The sequence below is a fragment of the Siphateles boraxobius genome, unplaced genomic scaffold, assembly GCF_051911475.1.
Source record: "Siphateles boraxobius isolate OS27281-9 unplaced genomic scaffold, OSU_SipBor_1 29, whole genome shotgun sequence".
Classification (NCBI taxonomy): domain Eukaryota; kingdom Metazoa; phylum Chordata; class Actinopteri; order Cypriniformes; family Leuciscidae; genus Siphateles; species Siphateles boraxobius.
Window position 1 is genome coordinate 7,877,875 of NW_027508908.1, and position 26,607 is coordinate 7,904,481.

Sequence of the window (26,607 nt, forward strand, 5' to 3'; positions counted from 1 at the left end):
GCCGGGCCTAACAGGTGGAAATAAATGTATCTTTACAACTTATTAAAGCTCTATTTAACTAAAAAGCTCTAAATTAATGAATATCTTCCAAGCAACAGTTGCTTTAAGGTTTGTTTAGGTTAACATCTTCATTGCTCAAATCATGTTTTATGCCAGATGGGCAAAAACATAGCAGTCAGTAGGCCGCTGTGGTCTGTTTAGTAATAGGCTAAGTGGCAATAAGTGGTAAGCACTCCGGAAAAATAGGAAGATTAAAAACTGTCAAGCAACCTCTATTGGACCACTTGAGATAGACTGACACTACATAAATTAAGGCTGTAAAATAAGTCTGTATGAAACACTACTTTTTTCATGCATTGACCGTCAACAATTTGCAATGATTTTTTAACATCCACATATAATTTTTCTTGTTGCATTTATAATCTATGTTTTTATGAAGTGGATAATATGTTTTTCTTTTTGTATTACAAGCTTTCTGAAATGTTATGTTTACATATGCAAATAGTGCATTATATATGCAAATAAAGCATTATCCATCTTAACTATCGAATTAGCAAGCGTTCAGAACAGAAATCTGAACATTGAATAAAGAAAGGTTCAAAATTCTTGTTTCATCTTGTTATCATTAGAGTTTTTACAGAGGGGATTTAGGATATCTTTTTTAGTCACTCCATAAATCGAAAAAAAGTCAACCACCAGATAAAAAAAAAAAAAAATATATATATATATATATATATATATATATATATATATATATATATATAAAAAATCAGACAAATGACCAAACAACCCCCTCTGCAAAACAAAAAATTAATAAGTGCATTTGATAAAAAAAAAAAAAAAAAAAAAAAATATATATATATATATATATATATATATAAATATATATATATATATATATATATATATATATATATATATATATATATATGTATGTATATATATATATATATATATTGATAATACAGTCTTTAAAGTGCAATAAAAGAAACACTTATATTGACTAGTGCATAAAAACTATAATTTTTTTGCCTTAAAGGGATAGGTCAATGTGGTTTAATCTTCAAAAAAATTTAGTTTAATATTCCGTCCATATAAATATCTGACGTAAATTATCCGGACATGAACATTTTTCAGTAGGATATGAGCTTTTATTTTAAAAATCCCAAGCGGATGTTGTCGACTCATGGCCAGCTTCGCGCTTTGAGGAAGACCAGTACACACAATATAGTACACACACACTCGTTTGAATTGGCTCACTAATGTTAGTTTCGTCAAAATAGATGTCAACACAATGGCAAATATAATAACGTTTCAAACGCAAATAGCTTCAGTTATGGAAGTTCTTGCAAACGCCGCTGTGGCAGAAATCTGCAAACTTGTTGAAGACAGCTATGCCGAATTACATCTTGAAATATCACAAACAAAAAAGGAGAATAACCTCCTTAAAAAGAAATTGAAAACGATAGAAATCCGGGATTCATTTTATCGAAGAGCGCATAAACTGATGAACGAATCAACTGCCATGACCAGAACTAGTGTTCATGAAAAAGTGTCAGGTAAGGGTGATTGGAATGGGAATCATTCAGATATAACAGTGTTGACAGCGGTTTTGGATAACTCCATTATATTGAACGCCACTATTGTGACTTTATTGTTCACAGTGAAGGTACTATGCTTATTTCCAGGGAGAATCAGCGTGAAAGTCGCTTCGGTGTGTAACGTTAATGATGTTGGTTGTGAAGAGGGATCAGTTCACAGCGGTAACGTTAACTCACTACTTCAGCCCGAAAGACTTGACCAGGTCTGCATAAACAATGACTGGAGTGTGTATCTCATTGCCTTAATCTTATCAAGAAACATTGTATTATTTATGTTTTGTCCTCGTACTCTGTCTGATAATCGGCAGTTAAAGGGTTAACTTAGTTCACCCATAAAATTAACCCAAATTTACTATTCGCCCTCAAGCCACCTTCACACTAACGTTATCTGAGTTATATAAAAAATAAATCCTGGCTCTCCCAAGTTTTATAATGGGAGTCATCCATTTTTCTAAGCTTTATAATGGGAGTGAATCATACCTTGCTTTTTGAAGCCCAAGTAGAGCTTAGGTGAGAGTGGAGTCAGTGTTCAGCATTTGATTTGGCCTATGAATCATTTTTTCAGACGCGTTTATTTACTGAAAGCTACTAAAGCTAGGTAATTAAGTTTATTAAATGTGTTCACAATATGTAGGCTACACCTTCATTATTGATCTTATGCCTAATACAGGGCCGTAGACAGGGATTTATAATCAAAGAGGTCCTAAATTTGAGGTTGGTAGGGGGTTCAAATTTTTTATTTCTCTGATAGCCTATGTGTATTTCAAGACATTTTTAAGACCAAAAACAAAAAAGGATAAGAAATGGCTTTAAAACCATGTCAGTGGGCAGTAGATTATTTGTCAATACCTGCTCTCTCCTCATCTCCATCACTCTTTCTTTTTTTCTTAGTATCTTCATCCCTTTCTCTTCCCCTCCTAAAGCTGAGCTTTTTTAATTTACTAAAGGCTACAATTTGTAGTCTATTATATTCTCAATATGTACACATTCATTATTAATCTTGTGCCTAACATGATGAAAACGGCTTTGTTAATGTTTCTTGCCCCCTCACAATGACAGTAAACTAATTATTACATTACATAAGTCACGTACATAGGCCTATTTTCAGTTCAAAATGGCGAAACTAGACAAAACTATATTAGTTTGCCTGATTATTTTTTGTCATTGGTTTAACATTTATGACCTAAAATGTCACATATGAAATGTTAAGTTTAACAACTTACATCTTATAATCTCGCACTTGACCATACGCGGCGAGTCGCACTGTTAAAATTCGCGCTCAGCAGCGTCTGTGAACATAAAGCCCGCCCACTTTGATTTGATTGGTCATCTCAAATATTCTGACATTGACGAGCAGTGACAGACCAATGAGGCTCAGATGAACACACACACACACACACACACACACACACACACACACACACATCCTGTCCTCTGTTTCTGACGTCCTCTCTGCTCGGCGCCGCTGCGGATTGAAGATGAAGAACGCGCTGAATCTGATTATAACAAGACTGAAGCGAACACGAATTTGTGTAGCCTACATTAATCACACATTTTTGGGGGGCTAGGCAGAAGTTTAGGGGGGCTGAAGCCCCCCTAAAAAGGGCCTAGCGATGCCCCTGACACTAACGTTATCTGAGTTATATAAAAAATATATCCTGGCTCTTCCAAGTTTTATAATGGGAGTCACCTATTTTTCTAAGCTTTATAATGGGAGTTAATGGTACCTTGCTTTTTGAAGCCCAAGTAGAGCTTAGGTGAGAGTAGAGGCGTCTACTCTCACCTTGCTTACACCAAAGCCCGTCTACGGAGAGCCTGGTCACTCCCTATTCGTTCGGTTCACATGACGTCACTGTAGCTTTGCGCCGCCATCTTAACGACCGACGGTCTCAGTAAAGCCTGCAATATGTTGTGCAGTTGACTGCAACAGCCAAAAGAGGAACCCCGAACTGGTATTTTATTTTATTCTATACCAAAAGAAAAGGATAGAAGAAATGTCTCATATTGTATGAATGTCTAATATTGTATCATGTCTCATCTTTCTGTGCACACACACCCGACCCGAAGCGTGCAGCCATAGACCCCTATACAGCGCGCGAGTAATGAATTGAGCTCTGTTTCGTGTTTGAATGGACAGATACACACAACATTATGTTTAAATGTCCGTTTTGGAGAGTATTCACGTAAAATATGTCGGTTATGTCTTAAACAGAGTTGTCATCCAGTCTCTTTGGTAGAGAGAGAGAGAAACGAGGAAAACAAGCATGCAAATGGAAATTATCGCGGCCAGAAAAACTATCGGGCTCTTTTTTTTTTCGTGCGATTAATTGATTTATTGACTATCGTGACAGGCCCAATCCAAATTAATGACAGCTAGCCGTGAGCCATGGCTAACAGCTGGCAAGCTACCAGCTGAGCCACTTAGCTAGCTAACAACTCGCTACCTAGTCAGAGCAAACTACCACCAAAATGATACATTTAAATTTCTTTTATAATACCAACATATCCCATGATTAAATATAAATTCTTGGTGGCCAGGTGCCGCTCTTTTACGTCTTTTACCCGTCCAGCCACAGCATATTGATACGTGTCTGTAATCTTGAAAGCCTTCAAGCGATCCACCCTGTATGGGGAGGGGTTATGCACAATATAAATATCATGGAAGGCAAATTGGGGCAAGTCTGGGGCAGATAATAAAGGACAAAAGAAAACTGGGAGTAACAAATAAGGATCGGAGCCTAAAATTAAAATTTTCTCCCGGTATCTCTGTCTTTCTCTCTCATTCAAATGGGCAGTTTGGGCGGCCATACCGGTCGAGATCGGTCGTCAATATGACGGGGTTCTATTTGTAGTGACGTAGGTGGCATCTATGAATTAAGCCCTATTGTCACGAATTTTGGTTGTAGTTCCACCAGAGTTCCACTGGGAGGCATTCGCCCTGAGTGCAAAATGAATGGGAGTCTATGGAGCTAGACGGCTAAATTTGTCTCTTTCACCCGATTGCCGTTGAGAAATCTCAGATTTGATTGTAGGTTTTGCAAGTTCAACATGGGTTATAGGTCGAAAGTTGTATGAACGAGTACTTATGTCCTTTCGATTTCTTACAGGTTGAGTTATTGTTGCCCATAACACGCTAGCACTCTGTTAATGAACGCTGATTGGTCAGTGAAGGACTGATTATGACCAGAGATACCGCTTGATGGTATCGTGGCATCCGAAGCAGGACCAGAATGTGTGTGTGTGTATTTTCGGCGTGGTGTTTAAAAACAACAAAACAAAAACTCTTCTAGCTCGTGTATTTACCTGTGTCAGCTGTGTTGTCGATGCCTCGAGAGAAAAGAAAGTGCAGAGCACGAACGCACCAAAGTGACTGAAAGATTGCCGTAAAGCAGTATCTCTGGGGGTACGATGTGTATGACGTCATTGACATTTTAAAATACTTTTTAAAGCAAATAAGTGACTGTTAGAAATGGAAATGAAATGGTCCAAACGAAAAGTGCCCCAAACCTTGGTCTTTTATTATGAATAGATAATACAATGCACCGGCGCCGGCTGGAGTAGAAGCTCGACCCAATATCCTTTGTCTATGGTATATATTGTAAGTCTAAAGGGGAGTAATACCAAATCTATCCAATAGACCCCTTTTCAGTTAGTAAACATGGTGATGTTTTTCTGTGGGCGGAGCTTAGGTGGTTGCAGAACGATCCCTCTGGCCGCTTCCCTAACGTTAGTTTGCAAGTTTTGTTAGCTTGTTTTTTAACAATGACTGGAGAAAATCCGATTTTATCTTAATGTGCAAGGTCACTCACTGTCCAGGACCGCGATTGTTATTTGCAAAAGTTAATTTTAACAGACGGAACCAGATTGGCTGACCCGTACACGCTCAGGCAATGGATGGACGATCTGACAGGATTAACGTTAACGCTAGGCTCAGTCCTACACCTATCCGATAGAGAAACCGAGCGTAAAGACATACTGGGGTCATATAAATCTTTAGATGCCTATAACTATGTGATGAATGGTCATGTACAAGACTTGTGTGGTACGATCCGCAGTTCTGCCTAGCCAGCGCCAAGAAGACGACAATGTAAAGAGTTGACATTACGGTGCAATTTTAATGATGTGAATATTTTCTAGAAATAAAAATTCCAGATACAGCATATTCATTTTTCATTGATTCTTGCATCCAACAACACAACAAGATCACATTTAATAATAATAATAGTAATTTAAGCTCCTTATTATGTAGCCGAATCTGTGCTGGTTTGTATTGGCCGCCTGCAGTTTTCCCTTTGTTTTGCCTCCAGCTAGCGCCGTGATGTAACTGTGACGTCGGCTCGAAATTGGTCTATAAAACTACACATTACATCATAGATATCATATAGACATTATATAACAGCTTTCTTTATATGGGCAGTATCCTGTTAGATTTCCAACAGATCCCGGGGATCCTAGAAGCTTTTCAAACACACAATGTATAGAAAGAACCAACATTCAGACGGTTATAACAAATGTATGGTAACGTAAATATACTTACATTTAAAAGCATATTGCCTCCTTATTGCTCTGACTCCGCTAACGTCCGACATTTTTTATTTTTTGAACAAGATAGCAAAGCTGGCGCATAGGGGTGATTTGAAAGGGCGAAGGCTACACATGAATCCTTTCCTGTGTATGGGATATTTTTCGAACGAAGGGCTCAGTCCTTGGTTGAAATTCTGAGGATCCTCGACATTGGAACAGTCCTTCGACGGATGTCGATGACGTAGCATCCTCGAAATAACGGCTTCCGAGGATCCTTCCTTGACATTGAGAAACACCACTACTTTTGCATCCTGACCCGACAATCTCATATGTCGGGTCAGAGGTAACACTTCCGCCAGAACTTAGACACGCTTACGGCCATTACCGGAAGTCACTAATTATAGTTTCTAAAGTTATAAATATGGCTGAATATAATATAATGAATGCCTTTATTAACACCCTGGAGAATTACTTTTATGATGGATGGATGGATGGATGCGCTTTTTGGGGTTCAAAATATAAGCTACCATTCAATCCCATTATAAAGCATTGAAGATGTTTTTTTTTATATACCTCAGATTGTGTGTTTGGCCCGAAAGAAGAAAGTCATATAGGATGGCTTGAGAGTGAGTAAATTATGGGAACATTTTTTGGGTGAACAAACCCTTTAACTGCAAACCTCTTCACTGTTCATTCAATCAGTTGCACTGATTCTTTCTCTGTGTTTATCTTTATCTCAAAGCACTCAAACAGTTTTCCAAACAGTTCTTATATTTTTCCCATTTATCACAGATTCCATCTTTTGTGTTATGCTAGCCTCTCAACAATTCTCTGAAATGACCTATAAAAATAATAGTAAAAAACAACAACTTTGAAATAACCTACACTTGATCCCTTTAGGATAATTAACAGTTTTTAGAGTGATGTGGCATACATATGTTGTAAGTTTGCATTACCTTTCAGCAGTTTTGTTTGTATGTTGCTTGCTATAATTGAATTGTGTTTGTTTATATAAAAAATATATTCTGTTCAAAAGTTTGGAGTCAGAAAGGGTTTTTAATGTTTTTGAAATGAGTCTCTTATTTTATTTGACCAAAAATGCAGTAAAACGGTAATATTGTGAAGTATTATTACAATTCAAAATAATGTTTTCTACTTTAATATAATTTAAAATGTAATTGTTTCCTATAATGGAAGTCACATGATTCCTCAGAAATCATTCTAATATGTGGATTTGCTGCCCAAGAAAATGTCGTCGTCTTATCAGTTGAAAACAGTAAAATATTTTTGTTTAATAATCAGAGATACACTTTCCCCCATTCATTTTAAGAATAGAAATATTTTGTAATATTATAAATCTCATTCCTGTCACTTTTGGTCAGTGTAATGCATCCTTGCTCTATTAAAAAAAAGTATTAATTTGAATTTTAGCGACCCCAAACTTTTGAACACTAATAAGCCCTTGGCCACCCATATCTCTAAATATCAAGATAGTGTATTTAGCTAATATCAGTTGATAGTATCACCACTAATTCTGTTCAGATTCCCTATTCCATACACATTTCCTCTCAGTATTCATTGCAACATTTGTATCAGTCTGTAGGGAGTGATGAGCCAGATGTTTTCATTATTAAAAAGGAGAAACCTGAAAACATGAGGTGTGAACAGTCAGAAAGAGAAACAGAGACTACTGAAAATCGTGAGTACAGGGCCTTTCATGTATTTGTGTAATTGTTTTGTCCTTTGTAACTTATTGTAGGGGTTAAGTGTACAGCTTGGATCTGAGATCAGTTTACATGTCATTCAAGTCAACAAGAAGACAAAATATGGTTTGCAAGGATTGTAAGAATAAATTATCAAGTCAAATAATAATGTTTTAAAATTCACCAATATATGAAAAAGCTTGCATTACTGTTACATCCACCTTGCAGTTGAAGATGACGCCCTGTGCCAGAGTGCAGAAGTCTTTGTAACAGTCCACAAAGAAAACATCATTGACCAAAACACAATCCAGCACTGCCATCAAGAGGTAGGAAACTGCATGTCTCCATCAGTGAGCTCAGGTGATCACTAATAATGTATGAGGATTCATGGTGGCATTGTGCATTTTATCAGTCTGTAGGGGATGATGAGCCAGATGTTCTTATTATTAAAGAGGAGAGACCTGACAATATCAGGTGTGAACAATCGTTGGGAGAAACAAAGACGGACGGAAATTGTGAGTATGGTGGGGTTTTGTTATTTGTAACTTATTTAAGGAATAATGTGTATAATCCGATGAGTTATTATTACACACATCTGTTTGGTGGAATAGATTTATAAAATATCAATTATGCAAAGAAATGTTGCTATTAATAATAGTGTTATTTTATCTGTTGTTTATTGTGTTTTTTATATTTATTTTCAAGAAAAAAACTACTAAAATGCAACAAACTTTTGAATGGAAATTGAGTTTTAAAATGGAAATTAATCTTTGTGTACCCTGAATTATTTCTACTTTTTTTTTTCTTTTCTGGTTAGATGACAGTCAGTACCGGAGTGCAGAAAACTTTGTAGCAGGTCATAGAGAAAACTTCATGGACCAGGACACAGTCCAACACTGCCATCAAGAGGTTAGTTAGCATGAGAGATGGTCAACTTTTGAATATACCTGTCTTTGCTTACAGATCAGGCTCATGACACAAAAACTGCTTTTCTACAGTTGTGACAATTTCCATACTTCTGCCCTTTTTTTTTGTTTTCATAATTTTTGCTCTCGCTCGTTAAGTCGTGACACATGGAATACTGTTTCCAGGTCCAAGCCTCCAGTCCGTTTCAACTGAGAATCTCAACAGCTATTTATAAGCCCACTATTTAATTATAGGATACATTGAAGCTACACTACAGAGTCGATAAAGGAGATGTAGGTTAGGATCATGATTTTTTTGGAAAAATTAGCACAGCTTTTTTGTTTGATATGGGGATCTGAAAGCGCGTTTGCTCCCGGGAACAGTGGATTCAAATTTTTACCTTCATAGTAAGCTTTTTTTTTATGCTTTAGTATAGTAGTATATTCAGATTAAAAGACAAATTGGTAACACTTTACAATAAATTTCATTTATTGACATAAGATAACTATGTCAGTTAACGAACTAACAATGAAAAATACTTAATTTCAACATTTACTATTAACTTGCTAAAATTAAACGTATCTGTTAATATTACTTAATGGACCTGAGCAAACATGAACTAACAATGAACAGTTGTATTTCAATAACTACCGTTAACAAAGATTAGAAAATGCTGTAACAAGTGTATTGCTCTTAGTTAGTTAGTTGTAGTGTTTTAACTAACGTTAACGAATGGGACCTTATTGCTAAGTGTTACCAACACATCAAATTTCAGATTTCAAAGTATAGCGACAGTATGTCAAAAAAACAAAACAAAAAAAATTCTGATAAATTTGACTAAATTCAGTGTCAATGATTTGTTCCTCTGGCAGCCCAATGGAATGCAACCTGATCTTCTTGAGGACGAAAACCCTGAAATGTATGACAGAGGTGAAGGTGCACATTTACTCAATGGTAATTAGAAATTTGTTTTATTTATTCAATTGCTTATTTTATAGATCACCTGATGTGAAGTGTCTGTTTTACAAATGAATCAATCACATTCTTGTTGTGAGCCTGTATTTAATTAGTAATTTCCATTTAAGCATGTTGTATTTCACAATAGGTGAAACCAGAATGGAGAGAGGTTGTGATGGAGAAGCAGAGACTAACCCACAGCCTATCCCTTCCTATACCTCATGGGTTTCCAGGAGATTAGACGTAACCACAAACCATCCATCCTACGGTGAATCTGAATGCAACGGAGGACCTTCTGTGAATCAGTTCTTGATGTACAGAGGGAGCGCAGATCCTATGTGTTCCTATGCAACTCCAATAGACTCTAATGGCTTATCTATGCCTGATATTGAAGGCCATTTAACACAACGCAATGGTGGTAACAACATTTCTCAATCCGAGCAGCCCCCTTTCACATCGTGCTTTTCTTTCAAACAGTCACATTCTCCTCAGATGCAAAGGAAAGACAAGTTTATGTGTAAACATTGTGGAAAAGCATTCTCTCAACCCAGCACCCTCCTATTGCATCAAAAACTTCATACTAGGGAGAGGCTCCACAACTGTACACTCTGCGGTAAAAGATTCAGTCAGGCGTCTAGTCTCAAAAGACACCACAGCATCCATAGAGGAGAAAAACCATTCAGATGCCTGCATTGTGGCAAGCAGTTCTCAGATCAAAGCAACCTCAAAAAGCATGTGACTGTTCACACAGGGGAAAAGCCTTATGGTTGTAACCTCTGTGGAAAAATGTTCAACCAGTCGTCGAACCTCAAAACGCATATGAAGATCCACACACGTGAGAAGCCTTTCGGTTGCGATCGATGTGGGCGGATGTTTGCACACAAGTACATTCTGGTGAAACACCAACAGAGAATCTGTGTGACTACTGGACAAATGTAGACTTCACAACAAGTCTTCCACCTTATTTTTCAATGCGGAAGTAAGCTATTTTCTTTATGAGACATCCGACTCATTGGCCTCTAATCTATACGGAAATACGAGAAGATTAACAAAAATACGGGAAAAACAATTTGCACTACAGACCAGTGTATCTATCATTATGATAATAAATTAAAAAAGTAAAGTAAGAAATACCAGTTTGCATTGTCAAGGAGCATAACAAACTGTTTTGTACAGCTAAAATACCTGGAGGCGGGTTGACACCGAAATCCAGATGCATTCAATTTACATATGGCTGCGCTGCTGAAAAATAAGGTGGATAGAATATGGTATCTCTCTCACAATATGATGATTTATTAACAAAGTTCGGGAGGAGCACGTTCAGATAATTAAACCTATTTAAACACGAGTGGAGCACACTCTGCTAATCAACTCAATCAACAAGTCAGGTGTATATATACACAGCAAACTTACCTCCGTTCATTGACAGTTTAACTGCATCCTCCACCACCCCATCTCCTCACTTCCGGACAGCACGCCAAATACACATTAAACCTTATACACTCTAATTGTGTGTAAGTTTGAACTTGTGAAAGATACGTTTTTGCTGGCTGCATCCGAAATCGCTTATTTCACTTCTAAATAGTAGGCGAAAAACAGTTTGTGACAATGAAATATGTCTGAATTCACATGTAAGCAAAATGTATCTGAATGATCTACTACTCCCTCTGAGATTCTGAAATGTGCATATAATGGACACTTTACACTATCCCATGAGGCCATGGTAGAGGATTTGTGAAATGCAGTGAAGCGACGCAACTGACGCTGGTAGATGGCAAATACATTCAGATTACATTCATACTATATAGAACATGTTTTTTTGGCGGTCATTGGCTAATTATTTATTCAAAATAATTACTCGAGAGTATGCAATTTTGGACGGTTTCTGAAACCATTTCCTTTTTGCTAGTTAACATCACAAATCCCTTTCAACCGCTTCCCACTAGCCACCTGGTTACATTCTGAAACTGCCACTTTTGATTCTCCAAACAATTCCCTTTGGATTAAAATCAAGTACCTACATTTTGTTTTCTCATTGAATATCCTGTTTCACTGAGAAATACATCAGATTTCTGAAGTAAACTATCAGTTTCATGTTGACTTCATGTTTGTATGCCGTGTGCAGTAGATTTCCCTTTCAAAATGTTTGAAATATCTCCATTAATTGGAAGAAATGTGAAAGAGTGTTGTATATATTTTACCTTAAAAAGACTGTTAATAGCTGTTATGTAACGTCAGCAACTTTATTACTAATAAATTCATGCACCTTCAGGCAAAGGATTACCTGGTTCTCAAAAAATAATTATTGTATAGGTTACTTGGTCTGTATTAAAACTGCTGTGTAATGTAAAGTTGTCCATTTATAGTAAATAATGGTCTTTGAATTCCAAAATATTACAGGAGCTATGATTGGTTAAGACTGGTTATAGTATAAGTTCTAGTAAATATTCAACCCAAATGTCAGCGTGAGAAATTAATGATAATGATTTAATGAGAAAGGTTACAGAGCACTTTCTGTAAAGCTGCTTTGAGACAATGTGTATTGTGAAAAGCGCTATACAAATAAATTTGAATTGAATTGAATTGAATTGAAAGGTTATCTCAATTAGTAATATTTTTATTTAACAGTAGTAACATTGAGATGTTTATTTTCACCAAACCAAAAATGCACATTAGATATGGTATATTTAATATGATTGTCATACATGGTAAAAATAGATGCATATATAAATCATCCAAAATTGCCCATTTTGATAAAAACCAGTCATGTTGATTTGTATAGGTGGTTATAAAACAAACATTTTTTCAAATAATCTTACAAGTTTGTATCACACCTTAATCCAGACTTGTTTTTATGATCTTATAGTTTGTAAGTCTAATATGCAATACATTACCATTTGTACAAAAAAAACTATAATTACAATTATCTTGGCTATATGTTAAATCATACAAGTATTTATAAAATTTCATTTATCAATGCATGAATCATCTGCAATAGGCAAAGTAAAACCACATAATTAGTGTTTGTAGTGATGAATGAGAAGACATCATAAACCAATGCAAAAGGGTTTGCGGGAATGTTAGTATAAAGCCAACAAGTACAAAAAGGTTACACATGAAATAGCAAAATGGCTCCCACGCTAACCTAAATATTGATAGGTGGATTAAGGGTGCCGATAACTGTTGTTTGTGGCATTAATAGAGGGAGAGGAAGCTGCTGTTGTTGCTGCTCTAAGCACAATTTATAGTATAAATTGGTAATAGTATTCAGCTTGTTTAATTGGCAAAATGTCTGTCTTGTGTTGACAGAACCAGAATATAAAAATAAACTTTTAATACTTACTACAGACTTTGTGCTTTCAATCAATGAATGCCAAAACAGTACGTTTTAACTCTTTGTCCTTTGTATCAGCATCCGTGAAAACAAATATCTTAGTCTGGGCGGTGAGCCAGTCAGAGCCAGCTGGAAAAAAGAAATATCTGTTGTGTAGGAACTAGGAATAAAAAAGAATCCAGCAGATGTTGATCGGTTTATATTATGTTTTGTGTAAATGTGCACAAATATACCATAAAAGATTGTTCAAATGCATAGTGTAATGCTTCTGAAATAGCATTTTAGTACATTCAAATTGGTGCTTCCATACCGGAGTCCCAACAGAGCTCTGTGTCCCCTCCATCATGCGGTTGAAGGGCATTAATTCACTTGAATTCATCAGGATCTGTTGTTCTAATTAGTGGTCCAAAGTCTTTGGGAATGTGAAAAGGGTCAGTTATCAGATCATAAGTTCATGTTTCCAGACGCACAAAGTTGTAGGGGTCGGGGAGAGTGGGGCACAACCTGACACTTTTTGACTTTCTCGGTTTGTGTAAACTCTCTTGGGGTTCATTATTTATTTATTTTTTATATGAAAAAGTTACCTTACCAGTGCTGGAAAATTCTGCACATGATATACTGATTTACGACCTGGGGAGTATTGAGACTCACTTGGTGGTGGTTGAGATTCCCCCTACTATGTAAAGCGATTTGAGTGCCAAGAAAAGCGCTGTAAATGTAATGAATTATTATTATTACTTAATATTTTGAATGTCACTGAGGTCCAAACAACATTGGTCTCCCTTGACTTTATATGTATGGACAAAAACATCGAGACATTTTTCAGAATATTTTGTGCTCTAAAAATAAAGAAAGCCACATGTGATTTGAAGAAATGATGGTGACGACTAACGCGTGATGATTAACCCTCTACTGCACGCATTATTATGCAATCATGGAAAAAAATGTTACAGTGTTTTTTTATATATAAAATAGACTCAAATTAACATTTCTTTTTTTTTTTTTGGGGGGGGGGGGGTACTTTTGGGTGCGTCGCAACATTGTGCGACAATGGAACAGCCTGATGCGTTTTCTCCCAAAATGACATGAAATTCATTGATGATTACAGACCTGTCTTTTAGAAATGAAATTGTTTTTATTATTTAAAATGTTTTCAAGAGCTTTGTGTAAAAAATATGAAACTCATTTTCAAAGTATTAATTCAACAACATTTACAAAACATCTGACGCAAACTCATAAGAACTGTTCAAGTGAAACTACTCGATGTGAAACGCCTTAAAGCAGTTGTTCTCTCCGTTAAAGGTGGGGTATGTGATTTTCTTTTTTGACCATTTTTTCAAAATCACTTGAAATCCTATTCCTAACCCACTTACAGCCACTGAGTTAGAAGCACTGACATGAAAATTAACAAATTTAATCATCTGTGGAACGGGCAGGACTCGAAAAACTCCAGCCAATCATTTCCAAGACCACCTAGAATCATTGGACAGTAAGTGCGTCAATCAAACGGTCGTACCACTCCCCCATGCCCCTCTTCGAGTGGGTGGAGTCAGGGCCAGCGTTGGAGGAAAGAAGGTAGGACCTTTTGAGTTGTGTATTTTCAAAATCTGCCGGCCGTTTTGCGATTAACATACCCCACCTTTAAGCAGAGGTGCACCTTGCACTTAGAGCAAACCCCTCTGACGATGCCCTTGCAGCCAGGATTCTTGCACCTTCCTTTTGGTGCACCCATCTCTGGCCAGTGATCAAAGCGGTCAAGACGGATATATATTTTACTTTTATACTTTACTTTTACTTTACTTTATAAATATATACAAATATATATAAATATATGAGTAGAATACAACCATCCAACTATATCAGTGCATCCATTCATTGTCATTCATACAAAGCTACTCTGCATTAGCATGGGCAAAATATTGTTCCATTACCGCACAATGTTGCCATATGGCAACATACCTATTTTATTAAATAAAAAGGTAATATAAGTATCAAAACAATGTGACAATGATTGAAATAAGATTAGAACTTACCCCAGATGCTTGATGTATTTTTTTATTCCGAAGAAATATGAAAAAAATGAGGAAAATCTTCACATATACACAAGCACTTTTTCAGCAGCTGGAGTCATCAAAAGTGTGTGAAAAGAATGACGTTGCAAGGGTGTGTGTAGTGTCGTGATGTCATCAAAGCATATCATTGGTTACCACCAGGTTCTACCATGAATTTAAGATTAATCAGAGCATATATTTATTTTCAAATTTCAAGAAATCTCCAAAGAAAGGATATGTTGCCATATGGCAACACCGTGCAGTAGAGGGTTAAACTACTACATAATTTTCAGTTTTGTCTTTAGCCAGTAATAGTAAATCACTGGAGGACTTTTATTTTGAACATGCATCTGTTTGTTGTCAGCTTCGTAAAGAAAGGCGGAAGTGACTGTGCTGTTGATTACAATGTTCAGTACAGTACTGACACGTACGTAAGGTAACGTCATTATTATTATAATTTGTGTTTGCCTTGCTATAGTAATTTTTTTCAATGCTTCGTCCACCTTTAGTGCAGAGAGAATGATCATTGCAGACACGTTAAATAGACACTGACGAGCTAAATCTCATTCATTCATTCATTCGTTCATTCATTTCCTCATTCCTTTTTTTCAGGTAGCCAATTCGATTGGCAGAATCTTGTCTTAGACAGGTCTAACATTATAACCATATTTTAGGGGCATGTCTTCCCGTAAATGCATTACTTTAAGACTGATATAGTTTATGAGCTTATGTTGCAATCACTGTGTCAACAGTCTAAACCTGTAGTCAAAACCTCTTGACTTTTGGTGAATTCCAGGTGCATTTGAATGATTGTCATCCTCGGACCGGCTTGGCCAGGTAAAAAGAAAGATGGGTCGGCGGAGGAAGAGGGTTGCAAGTGGTGATGGTGTGTTACCTACCCCAAGAAAGGAGGATAAAACACCTGCTCCGCCACGCAAGGAGAAAAAAAAGAAAACGGACATTGGGAAGGTGTTTATCAATATATCCATCGGTTTGTGTATCTTCAGTCTCATCTGGTTCTTCTATGCCCTTTATATGCGCTCATCCTTGGCCAGGAGGGTCATGACTTTGCACCCTTCTCCACGGGTCCTGGATGCTAATAGTTCAAGTCCTGCTGTGTCTCCCGAAAGATATTGGGGCTCCTACCGCCCCCAGGTGTACTTCGGGATGAAAACAAGAAGTCCTAGATCTGTTGTGACAGGTGGGGTGCTTTAAATTCACACTTTGTCTTTATGCACCATTTACTTTGTCTATATTTTTTTTTCTTTGTGATGTTGTGAGATTATTACAACCCTGCCTTTTCTATTGATTTATTTATTTTCTATAGGCTTAATGTGGATGCGTCAGTTCACTGATATGGATGGAAATCTTAGGCACACTTGTGAGCAAGGCGACCATTTGCAGGGCTACGGATGGATAATGCATGATGGAGTATCTTTTGGAGTCCAGGAGATCCATGACCGTGATTTTACACTGACGACAGAGTTTGTGAAGCGTATGGGTGGAGATCATGGTGGAGACTGGACTTGGAGGATTACTGCAAAACAACATGTACGTAAAGACTAATGCTCTTACAGTTTATGTGTTTGAAAGCTAGCATTATCTGATTTATTATTATAAAACTGTTAAACATAAGTATATTTTAGTGTAATATAATTGGAGTAATGTACAATAAAAATATGAATTGTTTCAGTGCTCATAGTCTGGGGAGTTTTGATCATTAAAATTAACTTTTTTCCACACTTTGTGGGAAAATGCGCTTCTCGGTTTCATGAAGAACAATTTTATTTTGTATAATCATAATAATATTGCTTTATTTCAAATACATCTTTGTTAAATTATTAATAAATTAAATCAATATACATTAAACGGTTAGTTCAACCAAAAATTTAAATTACCCCATGACTTACTCACCCTAAAGTCATCCTAGGTATATATGACATTCTTCTTTCAGACGAATACAATCGGAGTTATAATAAAAAATGTCCTGGCTCTTCCAAGCTTTATAGTGGCAGTGAATGGCAGTTTATGTTTTGAAGTCCATCAAAGTGCATTATATTCATCATAAAAGCAACCCACACAGCTTAATAAAGGCCTTCTGAAGTGAATCAATGTGTTCGTTTAAGAAAAAGATCCATATTTTAAGCTTTATCGACTAAAATAACTAGCTTCCGGCACAACGTAATGACGGACGCGGAAGCGCAGAGGATAGAGCAAAACAAAACACCAGACACGAATTTGAAGCCTAAAACGACAATTTTTAATAAGAAATGTCGGAGGACCTTGAGTTTGTTGCCCAGCCCTCTTTGTTTGAACCGCGAGAGGCGTCTAAACTTATGACACTCCTACATCCTATTTCATACATGCATCACTGGTTAAGCCCAGTTTATACTTCTGCGTCAAACTCATACTGTAGCTACGCCGTAGGCTGTGTGTAGCGCGCGTACCCTTCGGCGTACCCTGACGTGCACCTCTCCAAAAATGTAACAGTGCGTCAATTGTATGCGGACGCAACCGCTGTGATTGGTCTGCTAGAACCCCTCCCTCAGGTTTCACATGCTACCTCTGCATGTCTAATTGCGCGTCAACGCGGACAACGACGCAGAGGTATAAAGGCCTCATTATGCTTCTGCATCAACTCCACGACGTAGCTACGCTGTCACTCCTACGGCGTCGTGGCCGTTTAATGGTTCTGCGTCAGGTTGCATTGCATCGCGGTGCATTTGACCAATCACAGCCCTTGCGGTCTGCATCGCCTCAACGCGTAGTTACAATTTTTTGGAGGTGCACGTCGAGCTACGGCGGAGGGGTCGGAGAGGGGTTTGCGGCGACGCAGAGGGGTCTGCAAGGATACGCCGTCGATTCGACGCAGAAGCATAAAATAGGCTTAAATGAAAACCAATACGTTGTCTATAGAGCAGGGGTCGGGAGCCATATATGGCTCTTTTCAGGATTTTATATGGCTCTCCAATTTTCAAATGTTGACTGAAAATACACCCTCGAACATGATGATAAAATTATTTTTAAACTATCAGCATATTTGATTATGAATGTGTAAAATTAAATTAAATATGTTCAAAATATTTAGGTAAGAGACTTGCAGCTTAATATGATTGACAGCGGCTTTTGGCCTGTAGCTAGCCGACCTTTCAGAGAGCTGAATATTAATTGGCCGACGTGTTTAGGCCTGCGTCAAGTCAAGATCAAGTTACATAACTACCTAGCTGGCTAAATTAAAAATCATCGTCAATGAGAGGAAAATGGCGAAAAAAACAAAAAAACGACGATTACCGTTCATTTCAGCCCGAATGGACGGATCAATTTGCATTTGTGGAGAAGTTGGGGTCGGCAGTGTGTCTCATTTGCAATGAACATATTGCGTCGCTCAAAAAGTAAAATATTAAGAGACATTTTGAGACGCACCATGCAGCATTCGCCACAAAATATCCCAATGGGGAATGCAGGAGAAAAGCTTGCGCTGAGCTTCAGCGGAGAATGGAAACCGGACAGCAGCAGCTGCTAGGATGGAATAATAAAGCAGGGAATCTGAAATCTGCAAGCTTTGTTGGCGCTCTGGAGATTGTGCTGGGTGGGAAACCATTTACAGATGGAGACTACATTAAGGGTTGCATGCAGTGTGGCAAAATAACTGTTTAACGACCTCCCAAACAAGGATAAAATTATCCAAAAAATTGAAGACAAGCCTTTCTCTGCAAGAACTGTTCATGATCGTACAAATCAACGACATCAGTTCAGGTAGTTACTTTTCGCTTTCCTTGGATGAGTCTACCGATGTGAGCAATATAGCACAGATAAGCATAATCGGGCGGTATGTGACGGGTAATAAAGTGCGTGAAGAGAGAAACCATCACTATGTCAGTGAACAAAATATAGTATGAAGTAGCCTTAGCTTGGGTGTCAATGAGTCAAAAAACAACAGCGTTATTGCCACCTTACTGGTGTTGTATATAACTACCAGAATTACTACCAGTGCGAGTCTTATATTACTGCTGTTGTTATTAAATAAAAATTGGCAAATATTTCTAATACACGAGTGTAAACTGCTGTGGCTCTTTTGAAAAATATCTCTAATTTTTTTTGTTTGTTTGGCTCTTCTTGGAAAAAAGGTTCCACGACCCCTGGCGTAGAGGCTCTGGCGTAGGTCTGACGCAGAAGTATAAATCAGCCTTTACTCTTGTGGCTTCAAGCCCAATTTATACTTCTGCGTCGAACTCACGCCATAGCTACGTGGTAGGCTGTGTGTAGCGCGTGTACCCTGACGTGCACCTCTCCAAAAATGTAACAAGGCGTCAATTCTACGCGGACACAAGCGCTGTGATTGGTCTGCTAGAAACCCTCCCTTGGGTGACCCTTGGCAGGGAGTTTGATTGACAGGCGATCTGACCAATCACAATCTGGCATCTGCCATTTTTGTCTGACAAATCAGTCAGGAGAGTTACTAGATTAACATGGGAGGATTTGAACTTGAAAAACGTATTGCACTGTTTTTCCGCGGTTAAAACAATATTCCTTCTTATGTTCATTCATGTTTATTTGATGCTATAAATTAACTATAAGGACGAGATGATTGGTTCACGAGCGGCTTTAAGAGGCTCTACGATCTGTCACGACACATTAAAGAGCCTCAAAACAGTATTTATTGTTTTTAAATATTGTTTAAATGAACAAATTTGAAGGTTGAGACTTTGTTTAGTATCAAAAGTAACCTGGTCTGTCAGCGAGTTGTCAATGTTTTCTTTGCTCCGCGATGTATTTTTCACTGTGTGATAACATGGTGTGGCTTGTCGGACATAGCAACAGTTACTAAAGGGGGCAGATCTTTGCGAACGGTCAATTGCGTGTCAACACCGACAACGACGCAGAAGTATAAATGAAAACCAACGCGTAGTCTATAGTAGAGGCTCCGGCGTAGGTCCGACGCAGAAGTATAAATCAGCCAGTCAACTTGTATGCGTACGGCCGTCTGCCGGAAGCTAGTTATTTTAGTCGAAGTTTTAAATATGGATCTTTTTCTTACACGAACACATCGGTTTCACTTCAGAAGGCCTCTATTAACCCCCGAGGATCCGTGTGGATTACTTTTATGATGGATGGATGCACTTTGATGGACTTAAAAACATGAACTGCCATTATAAAGCGTTGGAAGAGCCTGGACATTTTTTAATATAACTCAGATTGTATTCGTCAGAAAGAAGAATGTCATATATACCTAGAAGGATTTGAGGGTGAGTAAATCATGGGGTAATTTTCATTTTTGGGTGAACTAACCCTTTAAGGTCACAATTCTCACAGTCATGGAAAACCTGGTAATATCAAGGTAAATATTAAATTGTGGCTTTCAAAGGAAGTCAAAATTAAAATTGTCTTAATTATTCACAAAAAAAGTTAATGGAACTTACTAAATGTTTAACCTCTGAAATATTTTATTGGCAAGAAATTGCTCCTTATAAGGGTAGTCTCCAGTAATTAGAAATTATTGTAAATTTCTGAAAATGTATTAAATAAAACGTTGTGGGGACTTGATACTTGTACAGGTTTAGGTATTTAAAACAGTCACCAATTGAAGGCCTAACTATCTTTTTCCTACCAATATAAAATTATTTGGATGAAATTTGGGTGGAAATATACAATCTGCGTGATTTTCAGAATGTCGGATACTGTAGAGTATGCTAGACAGTGTGTCAACTCCGCATAACATCAGCTTTCTTTTAATATGTGGTTAATATATATATATATATATATATATATTTTTATAATTTTTATAATTATATTACACTATCGAAATTCATAACATCAAATCTGTCTTTGTTTCTGATTGGCAGAGCATTGCTTCCTCAGCTCCTGTGATCTCGCTTATGTTCTACGCTGCCACGGATATTCAAGGTACATTGCAGGCTCATGTAGAGGAGAAAAATCGCTTGAGCTCTGTGACAGGAAGTTCTGAGGAGCTTGGCAACTTCAAGATCACTTTTGGCAAACCAACTGCAGGGGAAGGTGCTGGTGGCAAATATGCCAGGTATTTTACGTTTATTATAAACTAGAAGCTTATGTAATAAGTAATAATTGTGAACAATAGAAATGGGGTTGAATGTAGGTTTTCAGCAATCATTATTCAGAATAAAAAACTAATTAAATATTAAATTAAAACAATATGTAGTAAGTTAATAATATGTACTATTTACTGATAATTTACAGCTTTTTTTTTTTTACAAAGCTATAGAAAGCTGTAGAAAACATTTTTAGTTTTGAAATTTAATGCACTTCAACAAATAGGAAATCCAATTGCTTCTCAAACACAAAATATATTATTAGTAGCATATGATGCTCAGATAAACAGAGTGGAGGGGTGTGAAGAAAATTAAAGACATTTTAGGTTTGCTGATGTTATTTCAACAAGTTACTGTATTGTTTTACTCTTTTCTTTTCAGATATAATTTCCTGCAAACTAGGAGCCCTGGCCTTGATAAGCTGACAGATATAGTGAGAAACAGCCTAAATAACAAATTTGTTTTCAGTCCCCCCAAAGGTGAAAAAGTATCTTATTTTGCTTTGGATTCTTACAAAGTCACTAACCACCAGAATCACCAGAAAGATCCCAAGAGGGAGAGTGATTTTGTGGTGCATCAGGTGACCGTTCAAACCCCTTTCCAGATTGAAGTTTTGTTTGAATCTGGAAGCTTCCGTGAACGACCGAATCAACTTGTGGGCTCGGTGCTTACGGACGAGCTGGAGAAGCGTAAGATGGCTTTTGATGAGAAGTTTGAGGGTACATTTGGCCTCCAAGCAAAAGGATTCACATCGTCGCAGATCGAATTTGCCAAGGCAGCTTTAAGCAACATGCTTGGGGGCTTGGGATATTTCTTTGGACAGTCTGTTGTACAGTCAGTTTATAATGAGCACCCTGTGCTTTACCCTGAGGGGCCGCTGTTTACGGCGGTACCATCGCGATCTTTCTTTCCAAGGGGCTTTCTTTGGGACGAAGGATTTCATCAACTTCTCCTCAACAAATGGGACAGTCAGTTAACTCAGGGGGTTATTGCACACTGGCTCGATCTCATCAACGTAGAGGGCTGGATACCACGTGAACAAATCTTGGATGATGAAGCACGCAGCAAAGTACCGTCTGAGTTTATAGTGCAGCACAACGAAAACGCAAACCCTCCCACGCTCTTCCTGGCCCTACAGGAGTTGCTGGAGAAGTGGGATGCTCAACCAGAGTCGTTGTCCTCTCAGACCATGCTTCCTTTCTTGAGAAGGTTGTACCCAAGACTGCAGATTTGGTTTGAGTGGTTTAACACCACACAAGCTGGACCCATTGCCAACTCCTACCGTTGGCGAGGCAGGGACAAAGACACCAACCTTTTCTTAAATCCCAAGACCCTGACATCTGGCTTGGACGACTACCCACGAGCTTCCCACCCATCTGCTGATGAGAGGCATGTAGACTTGTATTGCTGGATGACCCTTGCCTCTGGCATCATGGCAAATGTGGCACGAATACTCGGGGAACCCCACCAGGTGTATGAAAACACCCATCGTACCCTCAACAATAACGATCTGTTAAACAAACTGCACTGGTCCGAGAATCTGCACACCTTCAGTGACTACGGCAATCACACCCAGGCGGTATCACTTCAGCAGGAGAAAGTGTTTGTGCCCCCCGGACAACCACGGCACCAGTTCCCAGTCTCACGGTTGGTTCGCTCCGTTCGCAGAGCCCCTAAGCTGCAGTACGTGAATGCATTAGGCTACGTTAGCCTTTTTCCGTTCTTGCTTCATATTTTGACACCACACTCGCCAAAAATGGAGCATATTCTGAGAGACATTCGAGACCCTGAACGCCTTTGGACGCCCTATGGCCTGCGCTCACTCTCACGCGCAGATCCCCTCTACATGAAGAGGAACACGGAACATGACGCCCCCTACTGGCGAGGACCGATCTGGATCAACATCAACTACCTGGCTGTTAGAGCACTGCATCACTATGGCAGCATAGAAGGGCCATACAAAGAGAAGGCAGCTACCCTCTACCAAGAGCTCAGGACTAACATTATCAATAATGTTTACAAGCAGTATCTGGAAACAGGATACATCTGGGAGCAGTACAGTGATAGCACTGGAAGAGGGCAGGGCAGTCACCCCTTTACTGGCTGGTCGGCTCTGACTGTACTGATAATGGCTGAAGAGTATTGAAAATCAGTAGCAAGCCAGAATCAGAATTAAAAATCATGATGCTCAATTGGTGCCATATGTTTGCTACTACAAAGTGTATTTAATTTTTACGTAATTTAGATAATAGGTGTTTTTTTTTTTTGGCTCATTTAATATAATTAAGAAAAAAAAACGTTTTTTAAATTTTACGTCTGGTTTAATGTGATTATATCCTCAGGTTTAAGGAGCAGTAAGACAGTGCACTTTTTTTTTTTTTGGTCCATTGCTGTTTGGCTTTGTTTGAAAGAATAAATTGAAATCTTCTCATAAAATCTTTCTTCAGTTTAATTGAATCTCATACTTAAATATTCAAATCATATCTTTTTATGGATGGTGTTTCTTTAAAAGCATTGTGATTTTTACTGATTATAGCCAGGATTTGCTTCTTTGTACTGTATGTTATTAATGTGTTGGAATATAAATTGAACTGGCCATGCCTCACAGGAAGTTGAATTGCAATAACAGCAATACTGAATTGCAATCTGTATATCAGATTTCTGTTCGTTAGATCTACAGACATTTAAATTTCAAGGCTTTTGTTTCTTCAGAACTTTAAAACGAAGCTGTCAAGCCAACTTTCAAAGTGTGTCTTGACAATTACAATTAATTTAATTAAATTTACAATTTTAGTCTGTTCATTTGCCAATTAGTCTGTGTCTCTACATGTGTTTTTATTGTGTTTCAGGTAGACCGTCTCAGTTTTCATTGAATCATAGAGATTAGGGAACATAAGGTAAGTGTGTGAGTGCATAAATCCAGTCAGAATTTCATGCCAAATGAAGACGAGTGTTTACACCTTTACATAAAGAGTGAGGTTCACTGAATTGCTTCATGTACTCTGAAGCTAAAAGTCAATACAATCTGTTTTTACAGAGTACTTAATGGTGCCATATTAAAAGGGGCCTAATAAGGATGGGCTGATGAGCCGGTTTCAGTGTGAGAGCATTTTAAAGCCAGTTGATAGATCACTTGTTTTTCTTTCTGGACAGTTTTGTTGCCACTGAAAATTTCGCATTCATTGATTTTTTACTTTAATTTTTTTAAGGTTTATGGTGTATACGCCCTGTACTTTACATTTCTTTTACAAATTCTGAAGATTTGTCTCTAACGTAATGTCATAAGGAAGTGTAATATACATCAGGTTCTTATTGATGACCACTGTTTTATTGTCTTGAGTACAGAGGAAGTTTAAACGCACAAAACTGACTCATATTAATTATGTAGCATGATTTAAAACAGGCTTCCTGCTTTCATTCAACTGAGCTGCAGTACCTGTTGGTATCAACATAATTTATACATGTATAACATAATTGAACAGCAATTGAATATACAAATATATATATATATATATATTAGTATAGTCAATTGCTGTTACTTATTTGAGGAGTCTACCTTATAATATATTATTGTCATTCATTATGTAGGTTTACAATGGAGCAATATTGTTTCAGGGCCTCCTGGATCGTTGTTTAACTATATTGTTAATGATAAAAGTATTGACATCCCTCTGTTTACACAGTCTCGGTTGCGTCAACAGTGTTTGGTAGGTATTTGTTGTTGTTATTTTTAAAACGTTTTTACAACTTTTCAGAACTATGTGGCAACGTCAGCAATCTGACGAATGATCAGATAGAAAATAAACACAATCTTCCTCAATATTCGCATTCCCCTTGGGCATTATAGGATGTGTGTCCTCATAGATATTGCCATTTGAAATGCTTCTCCTAGCTTTTGGTTGTTCAGTGTGACTAAAACATCCAATGCGCAATCCCCCTCCCTCTCTTCAGGCCCACGGTACAATGGGATAATAGCCAAAACAGCATTAGCGAGATCTAACGCACAGGCATAAATAGATGAGTCAGAGTTCCTCCATTTGCGCATTGATGAGATCCTGAGATGAGCCTCTATTTGCATCCATTGGTTAGAGTAGTTGGGGCATATTTACCTGAGTCACACTTTTGCCCCGTAATGGGACAATTATTGCATTAAATTCTCAAAGCTTCCTGTTTTATGAAGCGTGAAGGTTTCATTTGCTGATTATATCAACTGACGGATAAGAACGGAGCTGTTCATTCACACCTCGTTCAGTCTAGCTCAAAAGAATCAATATTACAGTGTTGAGAGTGTAGTAATGGCACATGACTGCTAGGGGGAGCCATTTAGTCACTCTCTGTGCGTCAAAATAATTTATTTTGTGATGTCAGGTCTGAAAGTTCTGCCTTTAAACAAGCTATTCACTATAGAAGACTTGTCAGTTAAACCTCTTTAGATTTATAGTGTCTTTCAATCCTTCCACTACCATTAGCCTAACAGATTGTAACATTGTCTTCTCAGGCCTTCAGCTGAGTGTGGCTCACAGTGCCAGTGGGTAAAGTCTTGTGTTTGTTATCCCTGACAGCGTTCTTTCCATCTGTCATAAGCACTTGTTACCTCAGTGAGTCGGGTTGGTGATGTAATCGCTGATATAGTGACGTTCAGTGGCGAACATCTCCCACCACCACAGGCTGATATGCATCCCATGGGAGCTTGAGTTGCTGATCAACAAGCGCACGTAAAGCGTTCACCCTTTAGCAATGCAACCACCAAATCCAATCCACCATCGTCTTTTTCCCCTCTCTGTACAGATTATTTCTTTCCAACTTCCTCCCCCTCCTGTAGCCTTTGGAGCTTGCTCATAATCGACAGTGTAACCTCCAGACACCACTCTTGCGCACTCAATTCTAGGGTCGGGGCCCGGTGCCACTCACCCCAAAACCCCTTCCCCTCAGCCAGCTCTGGTCTGTGTGGAGATTATGTAAGCCTGCCTCTATAAATAGTGGCACCCAGGATCTTTTGTCTTTACCTGCTCACTCTTAGCCCAACAGTTTTATTTCTGGAGAGCTTGTGGAAGCAGTGCCATGTAGTGCGCCTGTTACCATAGTTACTTATGTTAGCGAGGAAAGGGAGAGAGAGAGATGCCACATTCTTATTTTGTTTCCTCATAGCAGCAGCAGTGCAATCTGTTTGAATAGACTCATCCCTTTTCAGTCTGTAGTTGTCCCTCAGAAAAGGTGATGAATTCTTTTATAGGCTTTTATTGAATCACCTTGATGGGGGTCAGTCGTTGCGAAGCCTGCCTGTTGAAGAAATACGCCTTGCTAACTGCTCGAATTACACAGTAGAGAGAGAACTGATGCGAGTGCATGAGGAGTTTGTTGATTTCTCCAAATGGTTTAGGTTGCAGCTTGGGAGTTGAGGAAAAAGTAATGGGCCTCATCCCCAAAACAAGCAAGAGTGCTAAAACATTGAGCACCCTGCTG

The 26,607-nt window shown here is 38.0% G+C and overlaps 2 protein-coding genes across 4 annotated transcripts; both read left to right on the forward strand.

The window, feature by feature from the left end:
• Positions 1-1,167: 1,167 nt before the first annotated feature.
• On the forward strand, positions 1,168-12,279 carry LOC143753733 (uncharacterized). Of its 2 annotated transcripts, none has more exons than XM_077246407.1 (8): positions 1,168-1,559; positions 1,689-1,804; positions 7,722-7,824; positions 8,057-8,154; positions 8,241-8,343; positions 8,646-8,737; positions 9,607-9,688; positions 9,840-12,279. In XM_077246407.1, exons 1-8 carry the CDS (start codon positions 1,295-1,297, stop codon positions 10,628-10,630), a joined length of 1,650 nt encoding a protein of 549 aa, XP_077102522.1. In that variant the 5' UTR covers positions 1,168-1,294; the 3' UTR covers positions 10,631-12,279. The 2 variants fall into 2 exon arrangements, with proteins under 2 accessions (XP_077102522.1, XP_077102521.1); XM_077246406.1 differs by having other exon boundaries at positions 1,206-1,559; positions 1,665-1,804.
• Positions 12,280-15,254: 2,975 nt separating this feature from the next.
• On the forward strand, positions 15,255-23,580 carry mogs (mannosyl-oligosaccharide glucosidase). 2 transcript variants are annotated; one of them, XM_077246404.1, is made up of 5 exons: positions 15,255-15,512; positions 15,873-16,277; positions 16,404-16,627; positions 20,920-21,113; positions 21,526-23,580. In XM_077246404.1, the coding sequence occupies exons 2-5, from the start codon at positions 15,926-15,928 to the stop codon at positions 23,288-23,290; spliced, it is 2,535 nt and encodes an 844-aa protein (XP_077102519.1). In that variant the 5' UTR covers positions 15,255-15,512; positions 15,873-15,925; the 3' UTR covers positions 23,291-23,580. The 2 variants fall into 2 exon arrangements, with proteins under 2 accessions (XP_077102519.1, XP_077102520.1); XM_077246405.1 differs by having other exon boundaries at positions 15,436-15,503.
• The last annotated feature ends 3,027 nt before the right edge of the window (positions 23,581-26,607 follow it).